Source organism: Gymnogyps californianus, chromosome 12 (genome assembly GCF_018139145.2).
Source record: "Gymnogyps californianus isolate 813 chromosome 12, ASM1813914v2, whole genome shotgun sequence".
NCBI classification, from domain to species: Eukaryota; Metazoa; Chordata; class Aves; order Accipitriformes; family Cathartidae; genus Gymnogyps; species Gymnogyps californianus.
In genome coordinates, this window is record NC_059482.1 from 22527249 (window position 1) to 22550140 (window position 22892).

At 65.6% G+C, this 22892-nt stretch overlaps 4 protein-coding genes across 4 annotated transcripts; 2 read left to right on the top strand and 2 right to left on the bottom strand.

Moving 5' to 3' along the window:
* Positions 1 to 1770: 1770 nt before the first annotated feature.
* LOC127020924 (fibulin-7-like) lies at positions 1771 to 4958 on the bottom strand. The gene is made up of 8 exons (XM_050903756.1): positions 4890 to 4958; positions 4282 to 4438; positions 3944 to 4114; positions 3612 to 3737; positions 3314 to 3436; positions 3086 to 3223; positions 2848 to 2986; positions 1771 to 2131 (listed from the first exon to the last, which is right to left on the bottom strand). Exons 1-8 carry the CDS (start codon positions 4956 to 4958, stop codon positions 1771 to 1773), a joined length of 1284 nt encoding a protein of 427 aa, XP_050759713.1.
* Positions 4959 to 6800: 1842 nt separating this feature from the next.
* On the top strand, positions 6801 to 12051 carry LOC127020925 (C-type lectin domain family 18 member A-like). Its single transcript, XM_050903757.1, has 12 exons — positions 6801 to 6900; positions 7735 to 7826; positions 8423 to 8647; positions 8739 to 8836; positions 9306 to 9427; positions 9516 to 9623; positions 10895 to 10987; positions 11128 to 11234; positions 11375 to 11504; positions 11584 to 11680; positions 11780 to 11871; positions 12008 to 12051. The coding sequence occupies exons 1-12, from the start codon at positions 6801 to 6803 to the stop codon at positions 12043 to 12045; spliced, it is 1302 nt and encodes a 433-aa protein (XP_050759714.1). The 3' UTR covers positions 12046 to 12051.
* Positions 12052 to 13666: 1615 nt separating this feature from the next.
* On the top strand, positions 13667 to 19752 carry LOC127020928 (RNA-binding Raly-like protein). The gene is made up of 7 exons (XM_050903760.1): positions 13667 to 13703; positions 15812 to 15890; positions 17942 to 17992; positions 18326 to 18474; positions 18790 to 18903; positions 19177 to 19354; positions 19749 to 19752. Exons 1-7 carry the CDS (start codon positions 13667 to 13669, stop codon positions 19750 to 19752), a joined length of 612 nt encoding a protein of 203 aa, XP_050759717.1.
* A 1445-nt stretch (positions 19753 to 21197) lies between these two features.
* On the bottom strand, positions 21198 to 22852 carry EXOSC6 (exosome component 6). The gene has a single exon (XM_050903758.1). The coding sequence runs from the start codon at positions 22733 to 22735 to the stop codon at positions 21890 to 21892; it is 846 nt and encodes a 281-aa protein (XP_050759715.1). The 5' UTR covers positions 22736 to 22852; the 3' UTR covers positions 21198 to 21889.
* Between the last annotated feature and the right edge of the window lie 40 nt (positions 22853 to 22892).

The window sequence follows — 22892 nt, forward strand, 5'->3', positions numbered from 1 at the left end:
TCATGCTAAAGTAAAACAAACTAAAGGACAGCCCGGCCCTGGAAATAAGGACTTTGCTTCGTGGAAGCTTAGAGCTGTCCATGAAGGATAAAGAATACCCCTGGGCAAGTGAGATAACACCAGCATCCCAGCCCCTCTGACACGGCTTTGAAACCCTCCCAGCGTCATCTGGCATCATAGATCAGTAACTCCAGCAAGACTGACTCCAGGGACATCTGGATCAATAGACAAGCAGCAAGAATACTGGAAAAATATTGTTGCTTTGCAAAGTTTTACTGTGATTAGTAATCAGTAATGTCGGTGTTAGTGATTAGTCAAGTCGCGTTGTACTTGAAGGTTTGAAGGGTGTAAGAAACCTGTGCAAAACCACATTTGGGGTGCCCAGTTTGGCTGGGACACCTCATGTGCAGGAATAAATATTTACCCTTGTAATTCTCTGCTTTGCATCCCAGCCTCTCTCCTCGGTCGGCACGGGCCAGCTGCGGATGTTCGTGACGCAGCACGGCCAGCCCGCCAGCCCAGCCCGCAGCTCTGCTGCCCCCGGGGAGGCTTTTCCCCCTCCTCCAGCAACGCAGCCGTGCCGAGCCCCGGGAGCTGGCGAGCAGAGCCGGTGGCAGTGCCGGCCGCGGGTGCATAAGGAGGTCTTTATGAGCCGCCTGCGTCTGTGCACAGCGGCTGCTTTGTGCGAGGGGCACTGGCACGGGCCGGCCAGACACTCACCTAAGAAGGCTTCTGTGTGCGGAGGGAAGGGTGTCCCGGGGGCAGCACGTCCTTCGCTTGCTGTCCCCAAAGGCCCTCGTCACCTTTTCAACCTCCAGCTGCCGGTGCCTCTCCCTTGCGCAGGGGTCTGGCCGTGCTGGTGGTGGCAGGGGGTGCCCAAGGAGCGTGGGGGGGGGCTGCATCTCTTTTGTCCTCGCTGCCCGCCCTCCTCGAGTTGGGAGCAGGGGAAGAGCTCGAGTGCTCGGCGAGCTACGGAGCTGCAGCTTCAACCGCCCGTGCGGTCGGCTGCTGTCAGAGCTGTTGCAGAGGGAAGTCTCCTGGCCGCAGGGAAGCATGGACCCCGGTCACCATCCCTTGGTCCCCTGGTGCCAGGGAGCCCTGCTGCGCTTTCCTGGCACGTGCCAAAGGGGCTGGGGACAAGCCTTGGCGGTGCAGGACGTGCAGGGCAGCATGTTCAGCCCATCTCCCCGTCCTGCACTGGGGGGGCTCTTCAGCGTGGCCCCTGAGAACAGTGGTGCTGGGAAGGGCATGGACACTGTGTGATCCTGGGTGGGTTTGACAGGTCTACTGGCACCCTGAGCTCTGCAAGGGGACCCTTGCTGTGACCACAGCCCCCAGCTCTCCCCAGGAGCCTTGCCCCAGGAGCATGGGGCTCCTCCCACGCAGCAGGCATAGAGCAAGGAGGACACCCTTCCTACAGCCACTTTTCTTTTATTAGAGGTTACAAGATACAAGGAGCCGGACCTGCACGCCACGTGCCGTCGGCTCGCTCTTCCATGCCTCTCCGTGTGCCGTGCGGGCAGAGAGGAGCAGGGCTGGCAGAGGCAGGCACCCCCAGGCTGGTCCCCCCATTGCCCGCAAGGTTTTCCTTGCAGCTTTTGTGATGGGCACCGTTTCTGCTGCGGTGGCTTTGCCCTACCAGCCATGAGCAAGCATTACGGGAGAGGGATGTCTCCAATGGGACAAGAACTGGGACCACTGAGCTGAACCCGCTCCATCGCTCCCCAGGAGAAGACCCTGGCTTGGCCCCACACCCACCTCCAAAGGGGATCAAAACTCGTATGGGGACACAAAGGCTGTAACCTTGAAGATGTGCTTGCCCAGGAGGACCTTGCGGGAGAACTCGCTCATCTCCAGCTCCACCTCTAGCGTGGCTGGCCCCGCCACGGGGCTGGTGAGCACCAGCTCTCCCGTCTGCCGGTCAGAGCGCCGCACGGTGAAGACGCCCTGGCCCCGACCGCCCACGATGGCAAAGCGCAGGCTGTCACCCACGAAGTGGGTGGTGGACATCTTGAAGAGGACGTGGGGCACAGTGCGGTTGGCCTGGAGTGGCAGGTAGTGGAAGGAGATGGAGGTGGCGGCCAGGCGGCAGGCTCGGCTCTCCATGGGGCAAGGGTTCCTCTCGCACTGGCTGCCAGGAGAGAAGGGGTACCACCGCTCAGTGCCGTGGTTTGGCTCTCAGGGAGCTGCCTGCATCCTTGCAAACAAGCCTAGCCCGTGCCGCAGGCAGCATCTCCAGCCCCACTGCCAGTCCTGTGGCCAAGCAACCCAAGGCAGCCACATTTGAGTGTGCCCAGCATCGGATCTCTGTCCCATCCCTGCCTCTGCCAGGCAAATGCCGTGCCTTGCAGGGACGCAGCCCTGGGTCATGCTCTGAGGCTGGGACCGGGGGTACCACAGACCCGTCTGGAGGACAGGGATGGAGCCAGGCTCAGATGTGCCTCCCGCAGAGGCACTTGTCCGGAGCAGGGATGCTCCTCCACTTGGGTGGCTTGGGCTTGGCCACAAAGAGGTTTAGTCTCAAGAGCGGGACCAGCTGCCTGCTGGATGGCAGCCGATGGCACCACGTCGATGTGCGGCAGAGGCTGGGGCTCTGGGGGGCCAGGTTCCTGGATAAAGCCACCATGTATTGGGGTGCTCCAACCCACACCCCCAGCCAGCGGCAGCCCAAGACCATTGGGGAGCGTGCCGAGAAAACCCGGCCACCCCACGTGGCAATTTGCTACCGGTGCTGGCTGGCACGCTCCCTGCTGCCCCTGGGTGACATGATATGGTCCCCAGGGCACCGTAGGACCCATCACCTGGGGGAGAGAGCATGACACAGCCCGAGCCACACGCGGTACTCACAAGGCAGAGGTCTTGACGTAGCTGGTGTTGTGGCGCGGCGGGGGGCACTTGGGGCGCACGCAGCGGTAGCCCCCGAAGGTGTTGATGCAGAGGTCGCCCTGGGTGCAGTTGTGCTGCTTCCCGGCACACTCGTTCACGTCTGCGGTGGTGACACGGGGTGAGCGGGGCTGTCCCCGCTGCTCCCCGCCGCATCCCTGGTCCCGTGGGATGCTCCCTGCCCTGCACTCGCCGCTCTTACCCTCGCAGGTGTTGCGGTCCGCATGGAGCAGGTAGCCGGGGGGGCAGAGGCAGCGGTAGGAGCCGGGGAGATTGACGCAGTCGTAGAGGCAAAGCCGGGTCTGGGGGCTGGACTGGAAGAGCTGGCACTCGTCCACGTCTGGGGGGACAGAGCGGGGCATGGCTGGGGCTCCCGTCGATGCCGAGCCTCAGTTTCCCCCCCTCCCTGCCATCCTCACCCCCCCTTTACCGTGGCACATGCCGCCGGCTCGCATCTGGAAGCCGGCATCGCAGCTGCAGTGCCGGGAGCCCGGGCGGCTCTCGGCACAGCGGGGCTGGCGGCTGAAGGAGGCGTTGCTCAGCGTCACCCAGTCTGCGGGGGGGGGGGGGGGGGAGCGGGTGTCACTGCTGGGGTGGGGGGGCACGGGGAGATGGGTGGGGGCTGAGGTCCCAGGGGGCTGCCAGGGAAGGGGGAGAGGGGTGCAGCATGGCTGGGTGCTGTCCCCATGAGCATCCCCATCCTCTGCAGCCCAAACCCAGGCACCTACAGGCGTAGATGGGGCTCTGGCAGCTGGGGCCTGACCAGCCCCGGGGGCAGAGGCACGTGTAGCTCTGGTTGCCATCCACGCAGGTCCCACTGTTGGCACACGGATTGCTGGAGCAGTCATCAATACCTAGGGAGAAGGAGTTCATGAACACCGGCTGGAGAAGCGCATCCTCGCCCCATCCTGCTGCCCAGCCTCGGTGCCCATTGCTGCAGCCTCTGGGCTGCTCTCCCCGCAGTCAGGGGAGCAGAGCGATGGGACCCCACGGCTCAGGGCGATGGAGGTGCCCCCGGGCAGGGCTGAGCCCGCGGCGCTCCGACCCCACTCCACTTCACTTCTACAGAAGGGCTGGGTGCCGCTCCATGTGCGGTTGTGCCGGCAGGCACGCGTCTCTGAGCCCACCAGCCGGAAGCCGGCGTCGCAGACGAAGTGAACGTCGTGGCCCACCCGCATGCTCCGGCCCAGCATCCGTCCATTCAGGGGCACCGCCGGCTGTGGACAGGTCTCTGCGGACAGACAGACACGGGTGAGACGGACATCACCAGGCTGGAGCCGACCCCAGCCCCGGCGAGGAGCTGGGTGTGCCTTGCCCAAGCTGCTCGCCGGGGGTCCGGGGGTCAGAGCTGGCCCCGTGGGGATGTCACCCCCGTGGTGGTGACCCTGCCGGGGTTACCGTTGCGTTTGGTGGCCTGTCTCTGGAGGTGGCTCTGGAGGACGGAGAGCTGCTGCCGGAGACCGCGCGTGCCCCGCAGCTGGGCAGCCTCCTGTGCCGCCAGCAGCTTCTGCATCTGCCGCACCGCGCCGAGCGCCTGCTGCTGGCTCAGGCACTCCTGGGGGGACGCAAGGACATCCCCGTCACCCACCAGGCTCCCCCGCCACCCTGCCGCAGCCCGGGGAGACCCTCCCAAGCAGGCAGCATCTTTGGGGTTGGTTTGGATGCCCTGGCCTGGGCAGACCCCCTTCCTCCCCATCCCAGTGTGGGGTCTGCCCCTGCCTCTGCATCTGCTCCAGCCTCAGCCCCTCCGCCCGGTCCTGCCCCGGCACTTGGATGCCGAGGAACAGTTCGGATGTCCCGGCTGGGTTTAGCATCATCTCGCTGCCACAGGGGAAAAGCCCCATGACCGTCCCCCCTGGCCCTGGGCAGCCCCACGGGTGCTGTGGCCGTGCCGTACCCCCCACCCCGGGGCGGTGACGGGGTGCTGGGGTGTGAGAGGTGGGTGCTGAGAAGCCCCCAGTGGGGGGTCTGCAAGGGGGCAGGAGGGGGGGCACGAGTGTCCTTACCTGGGCGCTGCCGAGGGGCAGCTGCAGGATGCCCAGGGCCAGCCAGGCTGGCAGCAGGACGAGGAGCATCGCGCCGGGGCTGGCTCCGGCCACGCAGGCTGCAGGGACGAGACGCCGGCGGTCCGGTTCTGCCCCGCTCGCTTGCAGCCGCGCTCCTGCGCTCACCGGGATTTATCCGCGGCGCGTGCCCGTGTGTTTGTTGGTTTTTCCCCTGGCCGAGGCCGAGCCGTAGGAAAGTTTCCCCTTGGCACTGGCGCCAGCCTCTCCCTTCCCTTCCCTCTCCGCACATCAGAGGCTTTGGGGCCTTTCATGTCACAGGGCCAGCAGATGCCGGGGCCAGGCGGTGGCTGTCACGGCACTTGCTGCAGTACCAGTGGTTCCGGGCTCCCCCCACAGCCAGCCATGGCTCCGGGGCTCCCCGGCATGCGGGGGTGCAGGATGAGGCTAATCCCGTGCGTTTGCTAAGTGTGGGAAAGTCTCCCAGGAGAATGGATGGCTTTGGGGTCGGTGCCGGGGTCCTGCTCTCCGGTGGGGCTGGGGCTGCTGAGGAGGGCAGCCCGGCAGCGCCGTGGACTCGCCGGCCCGGCATGGCTTTGCTGGGGTGAGCTCAGCCACGGCTGGAGCTTAGAGGGGGACCCCGGGGCTCTGCTGCAGCCTAGAGTTGGGGTGCAGGTTGGCATTACGGTCGGCCTTAACATTAGGGTCAGGGTTAATGTTAGGGTCAGCGTTAGGGTTAGGTTGAGGTTAGCATTAGGGTTAGGGTTGGGGTTAGAGTTGGGTTAGCATTAGACTCACGGATAGGGCTAGGTCAGTTTTCACGTTAGGGTTAGGGTTAAGGTTAGTGTTAGGACTGGTGCCAAGGGTTCAGGTCCTTAGGAACAGAAGGGTTTGGATGAGGGTTGGGGTTGGCATTAGCATTAGGGCCGGGGTTCAGGCCAGGGTTAGGGTTAGGCTCAGGGCAAGGGAATCGAAGGCATTCAGGGTGGGATTTCTGCTGACATCCAGCTCAGCCTGGAGAGCTGGTGTTGGGATGCTCCCGGTCTCTCCCACCCGTGACAGCCCCAAGAAGAGGCATGGCAACATGTGCCTGTCCCCCAACCACCCCCGAGCAGGGATGTCTGAAGCCCACACATCTGCCCTGTGCCAGGGGAGCACCCCCAGCCCCCCAGCATGGGTGCCGGAAGCCCTGCGCAAGGGCAGAGCTATCGGGGTGCTACTGAGCCCCCGAGCAGCGTGGGCTCTGGGACCCCTGCCCGACCCCAAGCGCCTGCTGAGACATGCCCCCCTGAGCCCGGCATCTCTCCCACCGCCGGCCCCCCAGCCCTTGCATCCTCCCACCCCGTAACCACGCTGCCCAGCTTGCCGGAGCGGGTATTTGGCTTCATGCCCACGGCGGTGTGTGTTACCTCCCCGGCATGTTTAATTCATGGGGCAGGAGGAAGGCCGCAGCAGGGGCCCCCTTAGCTGCCCCCAGCCCCTTGGCATTCAATGCCCCAAAGTGGGTGCCGCTTGGGAGCCCCGCTCCTGCCTGCTTTCCCATCCCGACCCCGGCTTGGCGACAGGGTTGGGGCAGAGCATGGGGGGCTGACCCCGCTGCGGGGCATCCCAGCGGGGCTGCAGCCCCGGGGCCCCAGGAGTTGTCTGCCGCGTTCGCGTCAGCGAGCAACTGTTTTGACAGAGCTATTACTCACCCGTCAAGCTTTTGTTCGAGCTGAGCAGCGGTGCCTGTCTGGAGTCCTGAATAGGAGCAAATCCTGCAACCAGACACACACACACGAGCACGCACAAGCGCGCAGGAGCGCGCGGCCGAGCTCGCCCCGACGCCAGGGCTGCTGCGGGGTAGCTCGTCTCTCCCGAATCCTCCCTCCGGAGCTGTGGGGGTCTGGTGTCCCCCCTACTCCAGGCACCTGCATGAAGCTCTTGGTGCTACTGGTTTGCAACCTCCTGGCTTGGAGGGTGGGTGAGATGGGGTCGGATGCTCCGGAGAAGTTGTCCGCACTGGCTCCGGGAGGTAATCGGGAGAGGGGCTTGGGGGGGCCTGCTGCTGACAGCAGGGCTGGGGGGCAGCTGGTTTGGGGGGGTGGGTGTACCCTGAGCACTGTCCCCTGGGGCCAGGTCAGGCAGGCAGGGGGCTTGGGGGGTGATGGGCACCCAGGGATGGCAACGGGGGTCTCAGTGGGTGATGGGGGCTAGGGATGGAATGGGATGGGGCTGGGAGGAGGGGCATGGGGCTGGTGATGGGATGGAACTGGTGATGGGATGGGGCTGGGGAGGGTCTGGGGCTGTTGATGGGATGGAACTGGTGAAGGGATGGGGCTGGAGGGGGGTCTGGGGCTGGTGATGGGATGGAACTGGTGAAGGGATGGGGCTGGAGGGGGGTCTGGGGCTGGTGATGGGATGGAACTGGTGGTGGATGGGGCTGGGGGGGGTCTGGGGCTGGTGATAGGATGGGGGAGGGAGGGGGGGGCATGGGGCTGGTGATGGGTCCAGCCCGGTGGGGTCTGGGTGCTGGCAGGACAGAGGCGGGGGGCGGGGGGGTGGACAGGGACAACGACGAGTACATTCCTGGCGGTCTCAGCCCACCCGTGCGAGACGGGGGCTCAGCGGGTTGGACCCCCCCCCCGCCCCGGCCCCTGCCCCTTTTGTGCTCCCAGCCCAAAAGAGCTTTCTTCTCTCCCCTCGAGTCTCCATGGAGACCCGGGTGCCTTCCCCGTATCCCCGGCTGCGGCCGGACCCTTCGGGGGGCCCACGGCCCCCCGAAGGGTCCAGCCGCAGCCGGGGATACGGGGAAGGCACTTGCACCCCACGTCCCCCTTGGCCCCATCCCCTGCTGTGTCCCCCCCAGCTCTCAGCATGAAGGAGACCTTCCTGGTGCTCTCGCTGCACAACAAGCTGAGGAGCAAAGTGCAGCCCCCCGCCGCCAACATGCAGAAGCTGGTGAGCCCCCCTCCCCTGCCCCGCAGGGTCCCCCCTTCCTTGGATGTCCCATCCACCTCCCACTCCATGCCCAGGGAGGGGGGGGGCAGCCCATGGGTGCCACACAGTAGTTCGTTAACAAGCTAACGAAGCTGAAGAGCTGGCTGGCGTTGGGGCCCCCCGGGGAAGGATGTGCCACTGGCACTGCCAGACCCAGCACACACCAAGGGCAGGGCTGGTCCCTTGAGGACCCCCATGGGGTCCTCCATGCCCCATGGTGGCCCTCAGTGTCCCCCGATCACCCCACACCTGGACACACCAAGGACAAGGCTGGTCCCCTGGGGTCCCCTGTGCGGTCCCCCATGTCCTGTGACAGCCCTCGATGTCCCCCAACCACCCCACACCTGCACACACCAAGGGCAGGGCTGGTCCCCTGGGGTCCCTTGCAGCATCCCCCACGTCGACCCTCTGATGTCCCCCAGTCATCCCCTGGACTAACCCCCTTGGTGGTCCCCAAACACTCCCTGGACGGTTCCCTGCTGTCCCCCAGCATTGCCCCCTATGGGGGCTGTCCCGGGGACCCTCGGTGGCTCACGGCACCGGCTGCACACCCGCAGGAGTGGAGCGAGGAGCTGGGGCGGCTGGCGGGCGTGCGGGCGGCCAGCTGCCTGGAGGGCCCTGCTCCACCGCCATCCCCGCAGCTGGGCTGGAGCGAGGCCCTGCTGCCGGCGGGTTCCGGGGGCTTCGGGGCCGTGCTGGAGCGCTGGTTCGCCGAGGGCCGACGCTACGACTACGGGACGGGGCGCTGCGCCGGCAATGCCACTTGCCGCCATTACACCCAGGTGGGCATTGGGGGTTGGGGAAGGGGGGGCATGGGGGGTCCCAGGCGGGTCCGGAGGCTCGGGGACAGGGGTGACACACGCTCTCTCGCAGCTGGTGTGGGCCACGGCAGGACGGCTGGGCTGCGGCCGGCACCTCTGCACCGGCAGCCATGGCCCCAGCGAGGCCTTCGCCTGCGCCTACTCCCCGGGGTAAGGGCTGCGGGGGCGTGGCGTGAGCGGGAAGGGCGGGGCTGAGCGCGGGGGGTGGGGCTTTGGCGTGAGTGGGCGGGGCTAGGAAGTGTGGGTGGGGTGTCAACGGGGACTGGGATGCCACGGCCCTGGGGTGGGCAGGGCTGGGAGAAGCCCTCCCCCCGGCATGGGCGGGGTCTCCACGGGGGTGCGTCCGGGTGGGGGTGTGAGCTGGCCTATGGGGATGCGTGGTGAGGGAGTGGGGGCGGGGCCTTCCCCGGGCGGTGGGTGGGGGCGGGGCCTGTGGGCGGGGCTGTGTCCTGGAAGCAGGAGGGGCTAGGAAATGTAGGCGGGGCTATGCCGTGGAAGTGGGCGGGGTGGGGACGTGTGGGAGGGGCCTTCCCCCAGAGAGGGGTGTGGCTTGGCTGTGTGGGCGGGGCAGGGAGCTGGGCCAGGCGGGGCAGCTGCCTCCAGCTGCCTGCGGTGACAGGGGCAACTGGGAGGTGGCGGGGACGCCCGTCCTGCCCTACAAGCAGGGGCCCTGGTGCTCCCTCTGCACTGCCGGCCTCTCCGGCTGCTTCAAGTCCTGGGACCACGGCGGCGGGCTCTGCGGTGAGTCCCCGCGGTCCCCCCGGCCCCTGAGTGGCCCCCGGCCGTGCTGCAGCCCTTGACACCCACGCCGCCTCTCTGCTGTGCCCAGAGGTGCCCAGGAACCCCTGTCGCATGAGCTGCAGGAACAGCGGGCGCCTCGACATGAGCAGCTGCCAGTGCGCCTGTCCCCCCGGCTACACGGGCAGGTACTGCCAAGGTGAGAGGGGCACCCGCACGACCCCCGCCTCCCCTCGCCTCTAGAGTTGCATGTGCATGGCCAGTGCAGTGCATGCACGCAAAGGGTTGGTGTAGTGCACGCATGTGCATGGTTGATGCAGTGCATGCATGTGCATGGCCGGTGCAATGTAGGTGTGCACAGGGTGGGTGCAGTGCATGCGTGTGCAGTGTCAGTGCAGTGCGTGCGTGTGCATGGTTGGTGCAGTGCATGCATGTGCATGGCCGGTGCAATGTAGGTGTGCACAGGGTGGGTGCAGTGCATGCGTGTGCAGTGTCAGTGCAGTGCGTGCGTGTGCATGGTTGGTGCAGTGCATGCATGTGCATGGCCGGTGCAATGTAGGTGTGCACAGGGTGGGTGCAGTGCATGCGTGTGCAGTGTCAGTGCAGTGCGTGCGTGTGCATGGTTGGTGCAGTGCATGCATGTGCATGGCCGGTGCAATGTAGGTGTGCACAGGGTGGGTGCAGTGCATGCGTGTGCAGTGTCAGTGCAGTGCGTGCGTGTGCATGGTTGGTGCAGTGCATGCATGTGCATGGCCGGTGCAATGTAGGTGTGCACAGGGTGGGTGCAGTGCATGCGTGTGCAGTGTCAGTGCAGTGCGTGCGTGTGCATGGTTGGTGCAGTGCATGCATGTGCATGGCCAGTGCAATGTAGGTGTGCACAGGGTGGGTGCAGTGCATGCATGTGCAGTGTCAGTGCAGTGCATGCGTGTGCATGGTTGGTGCAGTGCATGCGTGTGCATGGTTGGTGCAGTGCATGCGTGTGCATGGCCGTGCAATGTAGGTGTGCACAGGGTGGGTGCAGTGCATGCGTGTGCAGTGTCAGTGCAGTGCATGCGTGTGCATGGTGGGTGCAGTGCATGCATGTGCATGGCCGGTGCACTGTAGGTGTGCACAGGGTGGGTGCAGCGCATGCGTGTGCACGGATAGTGGAGTGCATGCATGTGCAGTGTCGGTGCAGTGCATGTGTGCACAGGCCCAGTGCAGTGCATGCGTGTGCATGGCTGGTGCAGTGCATGTGTGTGCAGTGTCGGTGCAGTGCATGCATGGGCACAGCTGGTGCAGCATTCATGGTCTGCTTGGTGCCCACGTGCACACAGTGGTGCATGCACCAGGTCAGCTCAGTGCATGCGTGTGCACGGCCAGCGCAGCGTGGGCAGCTCAGTGCGGCACCCCAGCGTGCAGCACCAGCTCGGCTGGGGCGGGCAGGGGCTGCCGAGCCCCCCGCCAGCTAACGCAGCGCCTTGCCCGCAGTGAGGTGCAGCGGGCAGTGCCTCCACGGGAAGTTCAGGAAGGAGGAGTGCTCCTGCCTCTGCGACGCGGGCTACGGCGGAGCCGAGTGCGGCAGTGAGTCTGCGCCCACCTCCGCTGCTTCGGGGTGGCAGCAGGGGTCTGCAGGCAGGGACCCCCGGAGCGGGGCTAAGGGTCCTCCGGTGGGCCCGGCTCTGCCGGTACAGGGACCCACCTGTGCCTGCCTGTGCCCCCAGCGAAGATTCGGTTCCCTTTCCACGCCTGTGACGTGAGGATAGACGACGACTGCTTCATGGTGTCCCCTGAGGCCGACACCTACTACGGAGCCAAAATAAAGTGCCAGGTGAGCCCCCGGGATGCTCCGGGCATCCCTTTGCAGCTGAAAAATGTCACCCGTGCTCGTAGCCCCCCCTGTGAATCTCTCCGCTGCCTGGAGCGGGTCTGGGCCACGTGTTTGGGGCTGACCCGCTCCCTTCCCCGCAGGAGAAAGGGGCGATGCTGGCCCAGATCGGAAACCAGAAGGTCCAGGACATCCTGGCTTTCTACCTCAGCCGTCTGGAGACCGGTAACAGGGTGACAGACACCGATTTCGAGACTGGGAACTTCTGGATCGGTGAGTGACGGTGGCAGGCAGGGTGTGGGGTGCCCAGGGTGCGGGTGGCCATGCCACCCCACCTCATACCCCCCCCCAGGTCTCACCTACAAGATGTCCAAGGCTTCCTTCCGCTGGGACGTGGGCGAGCCATCCTCCTTCACCAGCTTTGCTTTCGGGCAGCCAGACAACCAGGGGTAAGTGCTTGCTGGATCCGGAGGACACCCGACCTCTGCGCGGTGTCACCGCCGTGCCACCGCGCTGGCCGGCTTCACCACCCTCCCACCGGGGCACAGGTTTGGGAACTGCGTGGAGATGCAAGCGTCGGCTGCCTTCAACTGGAACGACCAGCGCTGCAAGACCCGAAACCGGTATATCTGCCAGTTCGGTGAGTGAGCAGCCAGGAGCCCTCCTGCACCTTTCCCGGGGTGTCCGAGCTGGGTCTGTCCCCCGCTGCCAGCCCTGCCCAGACCTCTGGGTCCATCCTGGCACGGGGGGCACTGACTTTCCGCATCCCTTCGCAGCCCAGGAGCACATCTCCCTCTGGCAGCGGGACCCCTGAGCCAGCAGCCCCGGGGCACCGGCCAGCGCTGGCTGCTGTGCCGAGCCCGTGGCTCAGGAGGACCCCGTTGCCGTGCCAAGCCAGACCATGCTCAGGAGGACCCCTCCACGGCTTCCCCGCGCAGGGGACGGGGGGCTGAGGGGACCCATGGTGCTGGGACCTGGCGAGAAGGACGCACGCTCTACGTCAGCATCCCCGAAACAGCGTCTTCTTCTGTCCCTCACCTTCCTCTGTCTCCATCACGCCGCGACAGCCCCCAGGGCAGAGAGATGCCCCCACAACAGACAGGTCCAACAGCATCCTCCTCCTAAATTGGCAGCTGGGCTGTGTCCAGACCGTGGTCCTGATGCGACGAGGGGCCAAGGGGGGTTTCTGAGGGGCACAGACCTCGGCACGGCTCAGGGTGAGGGCTGGTCTCGGGCCCGAGCCATCGTCCTGACCTGGGTGGGAACCCCCCAGCCTGGCACCGTGGGTTCCTCACCATCACCCAGTCCTTCATCATCACCTGGTTCTTCACCATCACTCGGTCCCTCACCATCTGCTGGGTGGTTAATAAAGACCATCTCTCCCTTGGGAAGAGCTTTTTGTCTCCTTTTCCTCCCCTAGACCCACCAGACTCTTCCTCTGCCATGGCCCGCATCCTGCCCATGCTGGGCGGTACCTCCAGCTCCATCCCTGGAGTGGGTGCTGGGGTTGGAGGAGCCGGGGACCAGCCCGGCTCCTGGCCAAGCTTGTGTCTCCAGCACCCTGGGGGTGTTTTGGAGGGGTGGCATTAGCCAAGAGCTGCTTCTTCCAGTCCCAGCGCAGCCCCAAGCCACAGCACCCCATGTGCTGGGTGCAAGCCTGTGCCCCCAGCACTGGTGGGTGTCAGTGGGTGCCTCTGGAGGGGACATGCCACTGCTGTCCCTGAGCTGGCAACCTGCAGGCACCGCAGAGCTGGGGAGTCACTTCCCTCGGCTGCTCTCCTCCCTTCCGAACAGCCCGCTCCGGTGCAGGGCAGGGGTGGAAATTAAGATGTCCCCAGCCAGGGCGTCGCGGCGCCAGTTGTTTGTGCCTCGGCTCCGCGGAGGGAAGGCAGGAGCCGCATCGCCGCCGGCGAGGCTGGGCTCACGGGTCCGGGGCGAGCTGGGCAAACCCGGGGTGCAACCGAGCCGTGGGCCAGGAGAGCAGGGTCCAACAGGTCGGATGGGGCTGGAGGCAGGAGATGGAGGAAGGAGCCCAGGGAGGATGGGGATGAGGATGGAGGATAAGGATGGAGGATGGAGGATGGAGGATGAGGATGGAGGATGGAGATGATCAGCACAGCTGCCACATCCGTACAGCTGCAACCTCGGCGAAGGCCCCGCGCTGCCGGCAGCGGTGCGTGCAGGCAGGGACAGGCAGCGCTGCTGCAATAAAGCATTGCTGCGCCTGGGGAGGGCGCGGGCGGGGCGGGGCGGGGCAGGGCGGGGCGTGGTCGGTGTCCCCCCCCCCCCTCCTCCCCCCCGTATTGCCGCGATGGTGCGGCCCGCGGTCCCCCCCCCTCCTCGCCCGGCGGTGGTAGGGCCCGGTGGCGGCGCGCTCGGGCCGGAGCGGCGGGGCTGCGGGGGCTGCGGGGCCGGGGCCGGCGGGGCTGCGGGGGATGACGCTCTTCGGCAGCGGGGACGCGGGCTGGAGATGTGAGTACCGACCCGGATCCGGCCCTCCATCTCCCCCCCGACCCCCACTGGCTGCCCCCCCTCCCCCCCCTCCCCCTCCGGGATCGGCCCTCTTCCCACACAACGTCCCCCCGGTAGATGCTCCGGCACCGGGATGCTTGCCCGGCACCGGCAGCCCTGCCCGGGGCAGGGGTGCCCCCCTGCAGCCAGCCTTCTGGTGCACGTACGTTCCCCCCACCCCGTAGCCTCCCACCCCGGGCAGGGCCGCCTCCCGGTGCCGGGATGCCTCCCGCCCCTTTGGACCAGTCCCTCCCCCCGGACACGCATGTCCTCTCGGTACCGAGCCGCCCCCCCCACCCCGGTACCAGTCCCTCCCAAGGGCTGGGATGTCCTCCCGGTACTGGGATGCCTGGTCCTCCCCATACCATTACCTGCCCCAGGACAGGGATGTCCTCCCGGTACTGGGATGTCCCCCACGCCATTCCCCCCAGGTCAGGGATCTCTTCCCAGTACCGGGATGCCCCCACACCATTACCACCAGGTCAGGGATGTTCTCCCAGTACCGAGATGCCCCCACACCATTACCGCCAGGTCAGGGATGTTCTCCCAGTACCGAGATGCCCCCACACCATTACCGCCAGGTCAGGGATGTTCTCCCAGTACCGAGATGCCACCCCATGCCATTACAGGGAAAGGAGCCCAGACGCAGGGCCGATGGCCCTGGGGTGATGGAGCCCGGCTGGCCCGGGTCCCTGCCCCAGCAGGACAGTCCCCTCAGTGCTGGTGGCCTGTGACAGGGTGCCTGGCCATGGCTGGGGTCCCTGGCTGGGGTGCTGAGGTCTCCATCCCACTGGCAGGGAAGGGAGTGGGTGGCTCTGCCGGGTGGGTGTGATGGGCTGGAGAGAGCGATGTCAACGGTGGGCTCTGGTCCTGAGCGGTGAGCTCGGCCGTCCCCAGGGATGCTGGCTGCACCCACAGAAAATGGGTGCCGGCGTTACCTGGCACACACGCAGGGCGAGTGGAGCACCTTCCCCAGCTCGCCCCGAGATCAGAGCCAGCCCGCGGACACAAGGTGACAGCCTGGAAAGCAGACAAGTGCCGGTTTCCTTCCGCTCGCATCTTGCTCGGAAGCCCTCTCCTCCGCAGGGATGGAGGGACCTTGCTCCGGCGGCTGCAGAGCTGGAGGGGACCCATGACCAGTATCCACGCTCCTGGGGAGGTCTAGACCTCTCTGATGAGCTGGTGTGTTCTAGGAGGACTTGGGAAGCTTCAGCTCAGGGTTCCCCGGTGCAGTGGCATCCACAATGTCACCCGTGGGACAGCTGGTCACGCTTACCATGGCCAAGGGGGAGCGTGCAAGAGGGAGCCCTCAGCATCTCACCCACCGGCTCCTACCCCAGGGACCAGAGAGGTTTTTTGGAGCCCCGCAGAATTACAAAATTAAATATATGGAGATGTTAGTAAAGCATTGCATCGGTGGCTCTCAAATGCATACTCAGAAAATAGATTCAAGCTAGCTTTTATGTGGATGTCGGCTGTGAAATCCTAAAGAAGGGTGAAGAGCATCGCTGGGGAGGTGTGACGTGGCATCGCTGAGCTGCGCGTCCAGAGACATCTCCACCCCGCATCTCGCATCCATCCGTGGCGGGCAGCGCTTGCCAGCATCCCGCTGGCCCGGGGCTCCCCAAAAAATGGCCCAACCACCCAGCAGGAGCGATAGTGAAGGCAGATTCACCGCAGTGGTGGGAAATGTCTCTGGGGGTTAATTACCTTCATCATCAGGGGTGCTTTCTGCCACCCTAATTGGAGCCTGCCTGGCCTTGGCTGGGCGCAGGCTCCTGGGGACGGGGCACCCACGGGAAGGGACTGCTGCAGGGACAGCTGGAGCGGCTCCATGTCCTGGCACAACCCTGGGCTGCTCCTGTCCTTCCCCGAAAACTTAAATCTAGAGAGAGCTGCCAGCCTCGGGCTCGCCCTGTGGATGCTCTGGAGTGGGACATCTCCAGCCGGGAGAGGAGCGTGGCCGGGAGCCCCCAGGAAGCCGGTGCTGGAGACGCATCCACGTGGGGTAGGGTGTTGGCATCCCCTTTTCTTCCCGCTGCTCATTCCCCTCCTCTCTCTCCCCTCAGATTTGGACATGGCCAGGGAACCCAAGCCGAGCCGGGCCAGGCTGGGCCAGAAGCGGCAGCACGGCAGTAGCCTGTACCAGTGAGTGCCGGCGCGTGGGGTGGGGGCTGCGCCGGGGGGGGACAACCCGGCTCGGGCTGGGGACTGTCCCGTGCCTGGCTCCTCTTCCTCCCCCTGCTCTCCATTGCTCATGCCTCTGACTATTCCGGCTGCCTGCCCGCGGTGGTGGGCATGGGTCCGTGGGATGTCCCTGCCCCATCCCGATGGGGCTCTCGGAGCATTGCCTGGCCACACCGGTGGCGGCTGGAGTCCTTGCCGGCATCCGCCCGGTGTGTGTTGCTGATGGGGTGTGGAGATCGCCCTTGCCCATCCGAAGGTGCCGGGAGAAGAGCAGAGCCCCGTGGTCTCCACGCCTGTTACAGATGTCGATGTTGGTTGCAGTTCTGGCCTTTAAATGCTGTTCCTCGGGGGGCAGACCCCCCTGCAGAGGCACACAGCGGTGGCCATGGTCCTGACAATGACAGTAGATGATGGTGATGGTGGCACCGATGGTAGCAGAAGAGCAGGTCCCCATCCCTGCACGCTTTTGGGTCCCCGGCTCGGCAGGCATGTGGCGAGGAGGGGACCGGAGCCAGGCTCCGTCTGCCTCGTTAGAGAGCTTTTTGCGAACGCCCTGATTGAACTAATTGCTCTGCCCGTTGCCATGGTGCCGGAGGGATGCAGCGCTGGCAGGGCAGGGACTGCCGGGCCCCTTGGGCCGCTGGAGCGTGGCAGCCACCGCTTTTGCTCTTCCCGGGGGATGCTCTGAGCAAAAAGCTGAGCCGGAAAAACCCTTGCTGTGTCCCTAGCTGGGTGCCAGACCCCAAGACCAGGTCTCCTGTGGAGCCACCAGTGCTCCCATGCCGGACGTGGTCTGTGGCATCCCCATCCCTCTCGGCAGTGGCTCGGGCGGCGGTAGCCGTCGGAGCTGGCACCTTCCCTGTGCCCCATGCGTGGGTTGGGACTCCTGTCCGGCTGCCTGTTCCCCTCTTCCCTAAGGCAGGTTGTGACCTTCCTCCCCGGGTGACGGGCAGGAGGTGGGGATGCGAAGGACTCGCCGTCCCTGTCACGGCGATGGAAACTTGGAGGCAGCGAGGCTGGACCGAAAACTCCGAAAATATCCCCGGGTGCAAAGAGCAGGAGCAGGCGGGTACTGGCACCCCGGGGCTGCCAGCTCACCCTTACCAGGAGGGCTGGCGCTTGCGGGCTGCATCCCGTGCAGATTATTCTTGAATAAGGCAGGGCAGCAGCGGGGCTGGGGGTGCCTTTGCCCCGTGACAGGCTCCGAGCTGCCTTCTGGACTGGGCAAGCCTGACTCAAGCTTGGTGCCCCAGGCAGGGCAGCCCAGGTTGCCCGTTAGCCCCCCAGCAGACCTCCACTCCCCGAGCTCCAGCATCGGTCCCGTGGTGACAAGCTCATCTGCAGTAAAATCTGGAGCCCTGGTGGGCCTCATCCCGGTTCCCCCCCATTCCCGGCAGCGTGGCTGGGGAAGGCTCCCTGCTCCCAGCGATGCTCTGAGCACGGCTTTGTCTCCCCTCAGGTTAGGCTTAATCCTACGCTCCCTGACTCCGTAAGAGCTGAAGCAGCAAAATGAGCTTCAGCATCCTTCCTCCTCCTCCTCCTCCCCCTCCTCCTCCTCCTCCTCCCCGCAGCTCCTGATCCACGGCGCATGATTTATTACTGGCACGTCGGCTGCCCGCATTGGAGGCGATCCGTTGACAGATCGCTTCTTAATTTGGAGCCGAGCGAGCCGGCAGCGTGCGCGCAGAGCCAGGGACCATGAAATTTAACATCAGGGTGCTCTAAATGCAGCTTCCTGAGAGCAGACCCTGCTGATGCTGCCCCGGGGGCTCTCTCCATCCCCCCCAACACCCTTGTTTGCCTCCAGGGCAAACCCCTGCCAGGCCACAGCCACCTCCCCGGGCTGTGCTGCAGCCCAGGCAGCTTGCACGGTACCCTCCAGGATGCCTCTCGCTCCCCGGGGATGGGGATGGGGCTGGGTGGGTGCCCCTGCCCTGCTGCGCTCAGCCGTGGCTGCTCCACGGCGTCCGTGGCCCCGCAGAGCCGGTGACTTGTTCTCCTCTCTCCTGCAGCAGTAACTGCGACCTGGACTACGATCTCTACAGGGATGACTTCCCGTACCGGTGAGCGCGGCATCCCGGGAGCAGGGTGGGCTGAGCACGCCTCTGCCGAAGGCGGAAAGCGGGGGGTCCCTGGCCATCTGTCCCCCCCGCCTCCAAGAGAGGCTCGGCAGTGTTGCCCCCCTTCGAGGAGCACGTATGCCACAGCTTCCCCGGGCTGGGGGCCTTGGGGAAGGGGTACATGGGGCAGGGGCAGCGTGTGGGCTGGGCAATGCCCAGGTTGGGGGGTCCTTCACTGCAGAGGGACCCCGAGAGATGTTCTCTCTCGGCTGGCAGGGACTGCTGCTGCACCTCCGGGGCCGCACTCACGCCGCCGTGCTCTTTGTGCCCTTGCAGGGTGTACGAGTACCAGAAGATCCCCCCCCTCATTAACCGCATTCCGGTCAAGGCCAGACGAACTCACGTGGGAGCAGGAAGCAAAAGCAGCCTGAGCCCCCCGCCCGGGGCGAGGAGCAGCACCAGCTCCACGGCAGGACGGACAAAGTGTAAGTGTGATGGGGCTGGGAGGAAGAGGAGGCTCGGCCCTCACGTCTCGGTGCGTTAGAGCAGTGCCGGTGCCTGAAGGTCCTGCTCGGTACTGACTCTGTGGCTACGAGTCCCCAGCTCCAGCAGACACAGCCTGGACTGCGCTGGGCTGGCAGCTGTCCCCTGGACCCGTCCCTGTTTCCCAAGGATGCCCGATAAGGAGGATGCTCTGGAGAGGAGGATGCTCCGGAGGTTGCTGCCCAGGACGGCGTGTTCCCCCGGCTCCGGGCATGCTGTAGGGCAGGGTGGGATCCTAACGGCTCCTCTCCCCGCAGTGCGGGCCGAAGAGCTGCACTCCATCAAGGGGGAGCTGAGCCAGATCAAGGCGCAGGTGGACAGTCTGCTGGAGAGCCTGGACCGCATGGACCAGCGGAGAGAGCGTCTCGCGGGTGAGAGAGGGTCTACGGCCCGTCCCGACACCCGCGTGTCCGTGCCGGGCAGCCTGCGGGCACACGCGAACCTGGACCCCGAGCCGGGTGTAAGGGGTCCCTCCCTGCGCGCCCGGGAGGGAGCCAGGCATCCAGAGCCGGCTGGGCAAATTCCTCGCGTCCTTCTCCAGGCTGGCAGGGCAGAATCCGGCCCTTTGGCACAAGGGGACCCTGCGAGGACAGGGTTGTTGTTTGCACGGGTACCCCAAATTTCTGCTGTGTCTGTCCTTGCAGGGTCCAAGGAAAGCGAGAAGAAGAGGGTAGAGACAGGGGCAGAGTCGCCGTCCCCAGCGGGAGAGGGGTCACGGGAGCCCCGGGGGAAGGAGGGGACGGGAGCTGACGGGCACAGCGACCTGCGCAACATCGACAGTGCCGAGGAGAGCACAGACACGGAGGAGATGGTAAGAGGAGGGCCAGATCCTGTGCCGGGCTCTCTGCTTCCCTAAAATTCATCCCCACTTGCTGCCTGCGTGGGTCCTGGTGGGAGATGCCCGGAGCAGAGAAGAGGCTCCATCAGGGTCCCCTGAGCCGTCCCGGCTGCGTGCCAGGGCTACAACCGCCCGTGCCTCCCGGACAGCCCCGAGCACCCTGCAGCAAACCCCTGGGCGTGCATTACTCCAGCAGCACAGGCTGCAAAAAAACCCTCTCGGAGTAGAAATACCTTTTATCAAAGCTGCTGCTCCTGCACCCACATCCCCCAGCTGGGTGCAGGACCCCAGGGGTCCTCGTGCCGGGCAGGGCGCTGGGTTTGATCCTGCTGCCCAGGCACATCAGAGGATGGCCGCCCTGTGCGTTTCTCCTTGCAGGTGAAAAAACCACATGTCGGACCCCGAGGGGAGCCAGTAGACGGACTGGGATGCCGTGGCCTCCCCGCGTGGCCAGCCCTTCCCGTCTTGTGTTCGTATTTCTTTTGAGGCTTCCAGCTAGTGCCACGCACGACGCGAGGTGCCTGCTCTCGGCACGGCCATCCCCTGCCGCCGGCGCCGGCAGCCCCGCGTCCCACCCCTGTGAGACGCCGGCAAGCCGTGGCGAGAGAAGTCTTTGTGTTCGAGTGCGCTTGTTTTCTTTTTCCTCCTGTTTTCAGACCTAGGGATAAGCAGACGTGGCCGGGGGAGGGAGGGGAGGAGTGAAAAAAAGAGGAACATATCCCAAAGGAGCATCCCAAATCCTGGCTGCCTTGCGTGCCGGCATCCCCCCATCCATAGGGTGCTTTGGGGCGCAGAGAAAGCACCCCAGGGCTCTTAGCCCCTACAGCACAGGTCACATCCCAACCTCCCCTGCCCTGCAAGCCCACCCGCTGCCTCCATGCTTCAGATCCCCCAGGAATTGGTTCAGCAGGCATGAGTACAGCCCAGGAAGGCTTTCGGAGCTGCTCGGCATCCCACCGCAATGCCATGGGAAGGAGGGACCACCCTGAGACAGCTCCGAGGGGCTTTCGTGGGATTTTGGGGTGGAGGGGTGGTGCTGAGCCCAGCTCCGATGCCGGCTGCAGGGCCAAGAGCAGGGCAGTGCCAACCCAATTGCTTCCAGTCATCCCTGCTCCCAAATGGGTCTCCCTTACTGGTTTACCGCGGGCTGTTCTCGGCCACGGATCGCGTTTGCGGTCAGCAGGACTCGGCTTTGCCAGGGCTCCTCACCTGCGCCCGAGGAAGTCGTGGTTCCCCCCCCGTGCTCCCCAGCGTTGCATCTCAGTTCGGTGTCCTTCGTTTCTAGGTCGTCCTTCTCTCGCTGGTAGGAACTTGTTCTGTATTTCTAATTTGCTCTGGTAAAAGAGTGTATTGTGTTGGAAAGAAAAAGAATTTGTATTTCTTTTCTCTGGTTATTCGACTCCGATGCAGTTTTTAACCGTCTGAAGCGCACGTGTAATTTTTGTACCCAATTTTGTGTGCTGCCTGACACAGCCGTAGGCTCTGGGGGGCTTTCTAGGATGCTGCCTTCCCCGCAACTCAACCCAGAGGCAGGAGGAGCGCAGCTCTGCCCTGTTTCTCAATGGAAATGTTAATCACCGCCTTTACCCAGAATATTCCCTACCAGCGCGGCGCGGTGCAGCTGGGCAGACAGGACCAGCTCCTCTCCATCCCCAGGAATAACCGAACCCCAAGCAGCACCCAGCTCCCTCCGCACCCCTCGAGGAAGGACAGCAGGAGCAGAAGGGGGTGACCCCCCGACGCCTGGCAGCCGATCACCACGAGTGCATCCTTCCACCTCTGCCCGCAGCTGGCAGAGGCCCCAGCAGAGCCACGCAGGCAGAAGACTCACCAGAAAAAACTGATTTATTATAAAAAAAAACGCAACAAAACACATCTCTGCCACCCTGAAGCGCTTGCCTGGGCAGGAGGTCCAAGGGATGCGCAGTCTGTGCCACGACGTGGTTCCTGCCCAGTGCTGCCTGGACCCTGCCTGCACGGATGGTTGTGGTGGGCAGCTTGGTGTGAGGGTCTCGGCCCTGGTGCTGGGGCCACCCCGGGGTGGGGTGTGGGGGTCCCACACTGCAGGCAGCTGCCTGGAGGGAGGTCTCAGGCAGGGTCCGGCAGCGGGGGCCTGACGCAGGCAGGCTCTGGCAGCTGAAGCAGTACGGAGGCTGTTCTTGGGGGGCTCCAGCAGTGTGCGAGGCTGCTTGGGTCCTGCGGAGCCACTCGGGAGGGGGTCTCCTGTGACACAGGGGCTCCTCAGGCAGGCTCCGGGGTGCTCAGGCAGTGTGGAGGCTGCTTTGAGGGCGCTCTGGCAGCAGGTGGGGAGGAAAGCTAGTGTCCTCGGGCAGGTTTCTTGGGCCTCCATCTGTGCGGGCAGCTCCGGGGGGGTCTCTGGCAGCTCGAGCGCTGGCTTGGGCAGGCTCCGTGTGGATCAGGCAGGCTCCAGGGGTCTCTGACAGCACCGAGGGCAGCATGGATGGGCTCTAGGAAATGACCCCATCCCCAGACTGGGGCCACCCGGGCATCATCAATGCTCAGGCAGTGGTGGCAGCAGTGGCGGCATTGCGGCGTTGGGTGGCCCGCAGCAGGCTCTGCCGCAGCACGGGATAGAGGCGGTGGCAGCCGTCGAGGCCGAGGCGCAGCGCCTGCACCCAGGCGTCGGGAGGGCTGCCCTGCCCGCTGCCCAGCACCGCCGACACCTGGTTGAGAGCGGGCAGCAGAGCCACGGTGAGCCGGGCGACGGCACGACGTTCCTCGGGTTCACCGGGTTGCAGCATCCAAGCGGCGGTGGGACCGGAGGACCGGCACAGGGCGCAACCCACCGCCAGATCGTACATCTCCACCCCGGCATCAGCCAAGGCCAAGGCCGCAGCGCTGATGGCGGCGGCCAGCGCGGAACCACCGTCCTGCAGCAGCAAGGCGCTGACTGTCAGACGAGCCCGCGGGTACCGGACTAACCGCACCGCCGGTTCCAGCGCTTCCCGCAATGCAGCCGCTGCTTCCCGCTCCGCTTCCCGCTCCGTCACCGAGCCCGGACGCCACCGTGCTCCGCGCCCGGCGAAGGGAGCTCGGCGGAACTCGCAGAGCAGCCGGCCTCCTCCCGCCGCCGCCGCCGCCGCCGCCGCCGCGCCGGGCTCGGCCGCTTCCCGCGGGCCCCAGGCCGCGCACAGCACCTTAGTACCGCCACCCAGCTCCACGTAGGCCGAGCCCTCAGCCTGGCTCAGCAGCCCGGCCCGGGCAAAGACAGGTCGCAGGGCGCAGGGATCCCGCGGTATCGCATCCTCCTCTTCCTCCTCCTCCCCGGCTCTCCCGACCGCTGCCCACACCTCCGGTGGCTGCGACTCCTCCGGGCCCCGCACGCGGCGGTGATCCAGCGGCATGGTCGGCGGAGAAAACAGGCAGGCAGGCAGGCAGGCGCAGGCAGGAGGAGGAGGAGGAGGAGGAGCCCAGCCCGCCCCGCCCCGGTAAGCAGAGCCGAGGCGGCAGCGCGCGGGGCAGGCAGCCTTTATTCATAGGAAAGGCGGGTGGTGACTCAGC